Here is a 10,638-nt window from a genome sequence, read left to right on the forward strand (position 1 = left end):
TCGGTAGATGTCCACGCATTATGAACATACCTCCTCCCTCTCTCGACTAACCTGTTGTCAATGGCCGGTGAATGAACCTTCTAGCAGGATCAGCGAAGCTTCATCAGGGCTTTGTAACCCTTTGTAGGCTGTGATTAACCGTGATTGGCTGGGTAGATGCTGAAGCTGGTGAACAGAGCAATGAACGGTGATGCTACTGGATGAAAACACAGATCCTCCCCTCACCCACCCCTCGCTAAATTCATCTCAGATCACTTCATTTTCTATTCTGTGTGTTTGTGTATCATACGCTGGCTGATCGCCTGAGTGTATGTGATTATCACACTGTTTGTTTCATTTAATTGTGAGTCCAGCAGTCTTGCGCTTCTGGTTGCATCTCATCTAGAGCTGAAACAATCAGTTGATCAACAGAAAATGTGTCTGCAACTATTTTGATTTGAGAAACCATTTTTTAAGCAAATATGCCCAAAATTCACTGGTTCTAGATTCTGAAATGTGAATTTTTGCTGTAAACTAGTCAACTATGTAATTACAGTAACTATGATATAATTACAGCTTCTCTGATGTGAGGATTTGCTGTTTTAAAAAAAAATATTATTGTAAACTGAATATCTTTGGGTTTTGGTCGGATAAAACAAGACATTTGACTACACAATAAACCGAAATGATAATCGACAATAATTGGCAGAGTAATTGTTCATGAAAATAATTATTTACAGCCCTAATCCCAGTCCTCTGAGGTTACTTCTTGTTCTTGCTTGAAAATCACGAAAGAGAAGTGACTACAATCTGTTGAGATGCTCCCTCAGGGCCAGTAGACCTGTGCTCATATTCCTTCTTGTTTCTGTCAGTTTGTCACTTTTGCCTGTTCTGTCTTATTTATGTCTTTATCCATGTACCTTCCCCTCTCTCTTCTTTGTCACTGCTCATGTTTGTCTTTTTTCATTGTCTTTTTGTTGTCTTCTTCATGTCCCTTCCCCTTGTCCTTTGTGTTCTTATTACCACTTCTCTTCCCTCTTCCTTCCCTTCCTTGCCCCCCTCATCTTTTCCCCTGCTGGGGTGTGGTGTTGTAACCCGGCGGTGTTAGCTCGGGGCAGTCGTATCCCTCGGCCCAGTATGAGTCAGGGCTGCAGCAGAGAGGCCAGCAGGGAGAGCAGCCGGGACACCAGCCCCATACGCTCCTTCACACCCCTTGGTGAGTAGCAGTAGTGGACAGATACCCAGGAGGGATGAGTAAGACATCAAAGGAGAAGAGAAACCTTTCTTCTCTAAAGTTAGCTTAAACCAAAGAAATGTAGGCTTTTATTTTAAATCAGTATCTAATTTAAAGTAAACTTGTAAAAATCTCAACACTTAAAAGTTAAGGGTGATTTAAAAAAAGAAAAAGCAATCACTTGCTTGTTTTTCAGCCTTTGTTTCTACTCTCACACACTGTTCGGTCAGTGTTAGGGTCGTGTGTGTCTGTGTGTGCGAGTGTTAAACTCTATGTGTGTTTTTAATCTTGGTTGCAGCAACGCGGAGCTACTCTCGCTCTACCGGAGCTCTCCACACACCTGATACTTTGGGGGCTGCAGGTGAAGGCTGAGTACATCTATTTCTCCGTACCTCACCCCCCCACTTCGCCTTAATTTTTGTTCGCTCCGTTTTCTCTGTAGTGCCACGCATCTTCTCCTATATTATTTGTCAGCCTGTTTCTTTTCTTATCCATCAGCCTCCGTGTTATTTTTTATTTTATTTTTTTACATTCTGCTCCAGGATGTCAAACCTTCCAGTGGAATCGCATGTTTCCGCCCGTTCAGTTGCCAGTTGACAACCATTCTGCCAGTTTTACCAGTGCCCATTTGTTTTCTTTATTTAGCTCTATAGGGACACCAACACGCTCTCCTGTGTTTTCTGTCAATCATTCTTTCTCCCCCAGTGGCACCTACAATGTCACCTAACAAGTCATCACATCAACTTACAGGGTCGGTTCGTAGGAAATGCGTGGTTGGGTTGAGTAAATGTCAGAGAATGGATGATGAGGACACGGATCGTGGATCATCAGTGGACAAATGAGACACAACTCAATGAGTGAGAGAAAAGGGTTAGCAAATTTAGGTCTCAAGTCTAACTTTTTCTCTCCTGCTATCCCTCTTCCTTCCACTCTCTTGATCTGTCTGATTCTCTACAGGATCAGGGTTTGGCATCAGTCAGTCCAGTCGTCTCTCTTCTTCTGTCAGTGCCATGAGGGTCCTCAACACGGGCTCCGACGTAGAAGAGGCTCTCGCAGATGCACTGGTATGAAAACACATACACTACCCAACATATATGCATAAAAATACACATAACAACTTTGCACATTCCAGTAAGCTGTCACCATGTGAAGCTTACACCTCCTGGAGTGTGTGTTTGTGTTAACTAACCCCTGGTTCTACCTCTGTTTAATGCTGTCAGCTGTTGGGAGACATGCGGTCCAAGGTCAGCTTCTTCTCCCGCCTCTTACCTGTGTGTGTGTGTGTGTGTGTGTGTGTGTGTTTGTTTGTTTAGCTGTGTTTGTGTCAAACTAGGTGTGTGTGCGTGTGCGTGTGCGAGCGAGCCAGTTTAATTTCATGTCCTTTCCATTTCTGTCCTCCACCTGCAGAAGAAGCCAGCACGGCGGCGGTACGAAAACTACAGCATGTACTCTGATGATGACGCTAACAGTGATGCATCCAGTGCCTGTTCAGAGAGGTCCTACAGCTCCAGGAACGGAGGAGCCATCCCCACTTACATGAGACAGACAGAAGATGTAGCAGAGGTTAGCGGCAAAAGCAGTACAGCAGAAAACTCTGTGAACCAGATAGTCAGTCGGCCAAGCAACAAGTTCCTAAACTAGATACAATAACACCTTTATAGTGCATCTTGTCTTTTGTCCAGCCATGTATGTCTTGTCTCTAATGGCATACAGAAAATGCTCTACTGCAGTTCATACTGCTGATCACATATTACTCTACAGATTACATATAAGTACTTTTAAGTCCATTACATTTGAAAAACATAAGATTTGAAGCCTTGCATTTGCTCAGCCATGCACAGATCTTAAGGAATTGCTGAATAAAATTGTACCGTGTATCTTCAGTGTAGAATTTTGAGGCTATGATTGAGCTTATAAACATCTGGTTACAGTTCAGTGAGTGGTTTTGATTTTGAGCACTACAACTTTGCAGTGAGGAAATTAGTGCCATTAGTGCAGGAACTGGATCACTGAGATTCATGCATTCTTTGATGTTGAGTTCCAGTTCGGCTCTACACTTGTTTTGACTTAATTGTTTCCTTCCCCTGAATCTGAAATCTGAAAAACCAGAAAGCCTTAACACTCAGTATTTCTTAATATCATTACTTCCCTCTATATAGAAGTCTTAAAAGGCCTTTTTATGTGTGTGTGTGTGTGTGTGTGTGTGTGTGTGTGTGTGTGTGTGTCTTTGTGGTTCTTGCCAGGTGCTGAACCGTTGTGCCAGTGCCAACTGGTCAGAGAGGAAGGAGGGGCTGTTGGGCCTACAGGCGCTGCTCAAGAACCAACGCACCCTCAGGTCAGCCACAGAACAGGCAAATGTGTTTTTCATAGGATAAATTGATTGTTGATTTTCAGCTAACTGTTTGTTTGTTGTATTGATCTGCAGTCGGGTAGAGTTGAAGAGGCTGTGTGAAATCTTCACTAGGATGTTTGCTGATCCTCACAGTAAGGTATGAGTGTATGCAACACAAGTGCTCACACATAGACGCACACCCCTCATTTACAATATCATTTCAAATAGATTCATTATTCACCCACTTTGATTTTATTTTGTTTCTACATACTTTGTTTATCCCACCATCCTTCACTGTACCGGATTCTGCCAAAACAAAGACAAGGATCTCTTTGTTAATTCACACAGACACACTTTAACAGTCACGGATATAAAATATAGTCTTTTGACTTCAGAGATAAAGACGGGATAAACAGGTCAAAATGTGTTCTCAGATGTTCACACACATGGATATACACACTCAAACATAAACACAGGCATGCAGAGTGTGCAACAGACTGTTTTCTAATGGCATGCCATGCCTGACTTTGCGTGTGACCTCACACTCTCCGCCGTCCTGTGGCTGTGCTCACTGCATTTACTGCCACTCCCTGTCTTTCCCCTCCCTCCCTGCAATCTGAAGTGACACTGACCGCACACACACTCAGACGCACTTGAATATACACACAAATATTTGGGCTGCCAGCTCTTTTCTCCGACTAACCTGCGGTTCGCCCTCTCTAACACTGCCACTTTTCTTTTGGCATTTTTGAGTGCCCGATGCCTCACACATGTCGTAAGGTGTGTGAGCCCCCTCCCCTTCCCCCTCGTTTGACATTTGACGATTTGATGAATTTCAGCGAGACTCCGGCAGGGTGTACGGCACGGCAGAATCCAGTATAAGCTCAGCCTCCTTCAAGGTACTGCATCTCACCGTGGATTCTGCCTTCATCTATCTATCCAACACCATTCCCACTTCTTCTTTCTCATCTCCCATGTTTTTAAACTCATCTTTTAATTCTCAGTTCTTTCCTAGTGTGCACAAAAACATCACTTCACATTTATAAAGATGTTGTTGGTCTTATCTATTTGACTCTATTTCCATTTTGCAAATGTTGGATTGAAAATGTGGATTGAAAGTCAAGATTGTGAGCGAACTCAGGTATTCTTTGTCAGGATGCTAACAGATATGTCTTTCTCTCCCCCATGCCACCCCTCTCTGGAACTCTCTGTAGAGAGTAAGTTTGGCCAATCAGTGTTACTGTGTTTATACATTGTGTTTGGATGGATTAATCTGATTGGATAACCATTTATCAGGGTTACAACATAACAATCACTCACTAACCTACCTCACATAATGTTGCCTGTAACGACACTGTCCTGCTGAAATCAACTGCTGGCATGTAGAGATGGTCTTAATTCTTGTCGAGTAATTAACTATCTCATTGTGGTTGTCTTCTAATATTAATATTATTATTATTATTAATTTGGGTGATTTTAAGTTTAATTGGTGATTGGGAAGGAAGGTGGGCTGCTGCAATGATGAGTGAATAACCACTAACTTCACAATGGGAACTAATGCTACTCTCACATGAAACTTTTTCAGCATAATCGTATACTGTAAATGCAGGACTACTTGCGTGCATGCATGTGTGGATGAAACGTGAATTGTTGAGTGACTGAGTCACTGTGTGACCCAAACTGTGTGTGTGTGTGTGTGTGGTTAGGTTTTCAGCATGTTCCTGGAGACACTGGTAGATTTCATCCACGTCCATAAGGAGGATCTGCAGGACTGGTTGTTCGTCCTGCTCACACAGCTGCTGAAGAAGATGGGTGCTGACCTGCTGGGCTCTGTACAGGCCAAAGTTCAGAGAGCTCTGGATGTCACACGGTGGGTGTCACATACAGATTAGGGCGTGTAGGTTGTTGACCCATGGGTAACGTAATTTAAGGTATGTAGTAAAATTATATTTAAACATGGAAGGTCACTCTTGACCTTTGGGAATAGTATGTGTAACAGAATAATTTAAAAGGTCAAAGGGCCACTTACTAGCTTTTTGGAGCTTTAAGTCACATCTCAAGAAGACTGTGAGATGTGTTTGAAAGCTCCTAAAAGCTAGTTTGTGCTTAGATTATTTGTTACATATGAAAGAATAGATAGGCATCTGAGCATCATTGCTTCATTCTTTCTCTTGTGTTTTCACACATACACAAATGGTAGTTTTAATTAAGAGAAATCATTGTTTTACCTCTGACTTTTGTAGTAATGCAGTAATTTATCTTAACCTGTCAAGACACCTGGCAAAGATCATTTTACTCTTGAGATGTGTTTCTGTGTGCGTTGGAGGTTTAATATGGATTTCTTTTTTCTCTGATAGAGAGTCTTTCCCCAATGACCTCCAGTTTACTATTCTCATGCGGTTCACTGTGGACCAGACACAGACGCCCAACCTCAAGGTAAATGACATGTTCATTTAATGTGTGTGTGTTTATGAGAAAGAGAGCTGAGTGTGTGAAGGTCTGAGTAAGGGATTGGTGGGAGGATGGGATGGACATAAGGCTGGAAACTCAGGGACTGTGTAACCATGGTGTAACTGCTGTACTGATATGACCTCATGCCTGCCCATGCTGGCGCTGCCTCCCAAAACCCCACAAAATCCTGAATTCTGGGCTGTGAATGGATAGCGATTGATGTAGCCACTCCACTGGCTTTTTGCTCTGCTACAGTGTGGACACTCCCTTCAAGCTTTCCTTCTCTAACTCCTTATCCATCGTCTCATACTTTCCTCCTCCCTCTCTCTCACTAACCCTTCTGTTAGAACAACTTCTTGCCTCACCAGTGCCACCTCCCCTTACCTTACCCTCAATTTCTGCTTCTTTATCCCTCATTCCTCAGTCCTCGCTCTCCTTATCCCTTTATTTCTTTCTCGCTCTGCCCCCTCCCACACCCTTTCCTGCCCAGTGTTTCACCACATTCTTCAGACTTTTTCATTCCTGATCAGTCTGCCTTCCAACTAGGCTTGGGCAATGAAAGATATTATCAGCACCACAATTTCAATTTCAAATATATAAAGACTATTCTTGCCCTTCATTTGACTTCATGCAGTAAGAAATGGCTGCTTAAAGCTCAGTTGTGGACCTACTCTGTGGCCTGAAGAAATAATAGTCCACAAAGATTGTTCTCTTTTAAATTCTCTGTTAGCTCATAGCATGAACTCACAGCTCACATCACAGGCTAGGGCAGGGTGCTTGCTTTATGGCAATCTTGGATTTACAAGATTTTGACGTAATGAAGTACCTGGATTTTTATATGATATGCAATATCCAAACATTCCCATTTGCTTATTTTATCTATAAACAGTTTCTTAATTGAATTTCCAGAAAAAAATATATATATTACACAAAAAATGCAAATAACAGTCTAAAGATACTGCCTGTGCATGCAGAGGTGACTTGCAAGATCAACTCATACACTTTCCTTGCAACCACAGTGTTTCCCACAGAATGACAGGGTACTTGTGGCGCACGGCGGTGGGTATTTAAGTATTTTATTTGAAAATATTAAGAACACATTACCCTACTTATAGTAGGTTATTTCTTATTTTACCATTTTAATTCTACTTAATTTTATTTTAGTGTTTCACAGCTACTTTAATCTGCTCAACCTGCTTTTAAAAGTAAAAAATGCTAAAATGGGTCACCAAATTATGCCTGGGCGGCCATTAATATATCTGGGCGTATATCCCAAGTAAAGTGTGGGAAACATTGAACCATGATAAAAGTGTAGACATTATAAAGCTGTTAATACAATGTTGAGCATTTCAGCAGTGTAGCAGTCATTATCCAGCATATAAACTGTTGCATGAAGCTTCATAACCCACTGATTTATGTTGGTTAACTAGGCATCACAGCTCTTTGCTGCCATCGTGTGGCCTAAACGAGCCAAATTTTCAGAATAATATAAAATTTAAATATCGCCCAAACCTATTTTCCAATCTTTTTACTCCTTAAACTCTCTGCACCCTCCCTCCCTCATCCTTCCTTTTCCTCTCTTGTCTCCCCCTGCCCTCCCCCGTCCCTGTCTCCCTTTCTTTCTCCGTTGATTGATGCGGTGCTTCTCCTCTCTCTCTCTGAAGCCTGTACGGAGCTCGTGTTGTGGGCGAGGCAGGGGAGGGTCCGGGGTAAAATTGTTCCCCCCCAGAGCGCGGCGCCACGCCTGCTCTCTAGACGAGCAGGCCGCAGCCTGGAGCCAGTCCTCCCAGGTCAGTGCGCTCTGGGGGGAGCAATTATATGGCGTGCGCGATGCTGCTAAGTGATTTGGAGGAAATTCTGGTCCTTGAGGTGCATATGTAGAGAGACGGAGAATGGGAGAGAGATGGAGGAAAATCAGGGCAGGAGTCAGTTGTTGTGGCGTTTCGGAGCCTGCGGTGAATGTTTTCATCTGTCATTCACTTTTCTTTTTGAATTATTTGTTTTTTTTACATTATAAAGCATGTACATGAATCCACTTTGATCTTCTCACTTATTCATCAGATCATTTGATTTTCAGACCTGCAAGAGATGTACAATCTGCTGTGGTTGTACATGCTGACTGTGAATGTTTGTGGTCACTTTTTCATGTGTGAAGTTTTGTTATGACTGTATTTGTGTTTTTGCAGGTGAATATTGGCCATGCTATGTCTTCGTTATCAATCAAGTTACTGATAATTTTATAAATGTGTGTATTGCAGGTGAAGGTGGCCATACTGAAGTATATTGAGACGCTGACGTTACAGATGGAAGCTCCAGACTTTGTGAACTCCAGTGAGACTCGACTGGCCGTCTCCCGCATCATCACCTGGACGAGTGAACCCAAGAGCTCTGACGTCAGAAAGGTACTGACATACAGACCTGACAGTTACCTTACTCAAAGGCCACCTCAAAACATTATTCCCACAGTTAATTCTCAAGTTATCGGAAAGAATTGCTGCCCCCTTTGATTCACTAATACACACAAACATGGGAACGACAGTGGCGATTCTTTCAGAAGTCTGTTTAACTGAGAGGGATGTATTTTGTGTGTTACAGGCAGCCCAGTCGGTGCTAATCTCATTGTTCCAGCTCAACACTCCAGAGTTCACTATGCTGCTGGCAGCTCTGCCCAAAACCTTTCAAGACGGAGCCACTAAGCTGCTTCAAAACCATCTGAAGAACACTGGCAACGTTGCACAGGTAAAACACACACACCAACTCCCCGTCCACACGAGAGTAGGTAGTGTTTCAGACACACATGGTACGCTATAGTTGTCAGTCATTATACTGTAACATTAATGGAATATTTTGTCACGTCCTCAGGCACCAATGGGCAGTCCACTGACGCGCCACACCCCCCGATCTCCAGCCAGCTGGTCCAGCCCGGTCACTTCCCCCACCAACACCTCCCAGAACACCCCCTCACCAAGGTAACACTCACACACACCTCCACTTACCACAGTTCATCAAAATGGAAAATCCATCTAACAATCATTGACTTATGAGCATGAGCAGAGGCCAAGATGTACACAGTGGAAACGACTAAAGTCTACAGATGTTCATATCAGTTAAACCACATTAGTTAGAGACAGAATGATTCTGTGCTTCTTCTTCTTCTCCTTTATGTCTCTAGATGTCTTTGGATGCACTGTAATTCATGAACAATAATGTTTTTGTAGTTTTGTAATTTAAATAGTTTTTTCCACTCTTTACATTTATCTCAATCAGATATATTTTAAATGTGTAGTAGAAAAGTTGACTTTCTCATGTAACACCATATGAAAATATACTTTGGGTAAAACAATACTGAGGGTGATATTTAGCAGGACAGTAATAGCTGTAATCGTGCAGCTCTGGCTGAGTGTCCTTTTTTTTCTCATTTGTGTGCAGTGCATTTGATTACGACACAGAAAACATGAACTCGGAGGACATCTACAGCTCACTGAAAGGTGTCACTGAGGCGATCCAAAACTTCAGCGTCCGCAGCCAGGAGGACATGAATGAACCAGTCCACCGGCGGGAGGGAGAGGAGGTCAGTAGAGAGGACAGGTGGATGTTGTATGTGTTGATGCAAGTGTACATCAGTATGTGTTACGGCTGATATGGAACTATTAGAGCTGTACTTGTACTTCTGCAAAATATTCTTGTGAAGGAAAGGAGTTTTTTTCTGTAATTGTCAGCAACATCTTTGGTTTGGTTGGAGTGAGATTTTTCATAGCGTGACATTGTCTTTTTTTCTCAGGCATGGTAATTTGACTTTGAATGAGAGCAAAAGTGAAAGATTTACAGATGTTTGTGTGAAGGATAGCAGCCAAGTGTTGAACAGTAGACTTGACCAAGCTGCCAACTTTTGGGAATTCCTTCATGAAACATCTCAAAATTTGTTTCACACATCTATTTTTCCAATTGTTGTAGTCAGACAATATTTTTTGATGAAACTTTGGCAGAACACTGCAACAAATAAAACGAGTAGAGGTGTTGGGGAAAGCAGTAGGAAAACGTTGTTGTAAATCCTTTTTGGTTTATTTAACAAAAAAGACTGAATCAGCTGTGTTTAATGTTGTCTTGACACAAGCAGCCATCAATACCTTTGTCACAGTAATATATAGTTAGGCTTTAAATCGGAAAATATCTAATCAAAGAAAGTGTAAACAAGATCTGACAAAGTATTCAATGCTAACTTTTGATGCATTCTCTGAGCTACAGACATATTTCACTTGGTACTCACTTTCGAAACTGAGCTATAATCTTGTCTAGCATTACTGCATGTCGCAAAGGCCTAAACACACACACACACAAAAACATAGCTACCTATATGTTCTGTATGTGACCCTGACAGCTGATGTGCTCCAGTACTCCCCCCGTAGCGTGGGAACTGAGAGGCATACATTAAGTGCGTATGGGACTGATGACTGTGAACTTAATCCTCTTCAGCCACTGATAAAATCATGTTTATTGTTTTGTTATGATCCTGACTGCTGAAAATGACAGAGAGGGTTTCTCAACAAGAACCTTCCCTTGTGCTTATCTAGATACTCAATCCAAATTTATGACTTAAGACGTCATGCCAGGTCTTATTGCTGTCCCTCCCAACAACCCCGGC

General features: G+C 42.3%; 1 protein-coding gene across 50 annotated transcripts in view; it reads left to right on the forward strand.

The window, feature by feature from the left end:
* Window positions 1–10,638, forward strand: part of clasp2 (cytoplasmic linker associated protein 2) — a 64,780-nt gene that overhangs the window by 48,752 nt on the left and 5,390 nt on the right. For 19 of the 50 annotated variants that reach the window (XM_044172219.1, XM_044172223.1, XM_044172224.1 and 16 more), the window contains 15 exons: window positions 1,058–1,195; window positions 1,512–1,574; window positions 2,171–2,277; window positions 2,434–2,457; window positions 2,621–2,776; window positions 3,457–3,548; window positions 3,639–3,702; window positions 4,385–4,444; window positions 4,760–4,762; window positions 5,252–5,415; window positions 5,903–5,981; window positions 8,255–8,398; window positions 8,592–8,735; window positions 8,859–8,965; window positions 9,426–9,567. In XM_044172219.1, coding sequence (XP_044028154.1) covers window positions 1,058–1,195; window positions 1,512–1,574; window positions 2,171–2,277; window positions 2,434–2,457; window positions 2,621–2,776; window positions 3,457–3,548; window positions 3,639–3,702; window positions 4,385–4,444; window positions 4,760–4,762; window positions 5,252–5,415; window positions 5,903–5,981; window positions 8,255–8,398; window positions 8,592–8,735; window positions 8,859–8,965; window positions 9,426–9,567 — 1,487 coding nt within the window. The remainder of the gene's footprint in view (window positions 1–1,057; window positions 1,196–1,511; window positions 1,575–2,170; window positions 2,278–2,433; window positions 2,458–2,620; window positions 2,777–3,456; window positions 3,549–3,638; window positions 3,703–4,384; window positions 4,445–4,759; window positions 4,763–5,251; window positions 5,416–5,902; window positions 5,982–8,254; window positions 8,399–8,591; window positions 8,736–8,858; window positions 8,966–9,425; window positions 9,568–10,638) is intronic. The other 31 variants (XM_044172231.1, XM_044172269.1, XM_044172267.1 and 28 more) reach the window with 16 other exon arrangements.

The sequence above is a fragment of the Siniperca chuatsi genome, linkage group LG17 (genome assembly GCF_020085105.1).
Source record: "Siniperca chuatsi isolate FFG_IHB_CAS linkage group LG17, ASM2008510v1, whole genome shotgun sequence".
Lineage (NCBI taxonomy): Eukaryota > Metazoa > Chordata > Actinopteri > Centrarchiformes > Sinipercidae > Siniperca > Siniperca chuatsi.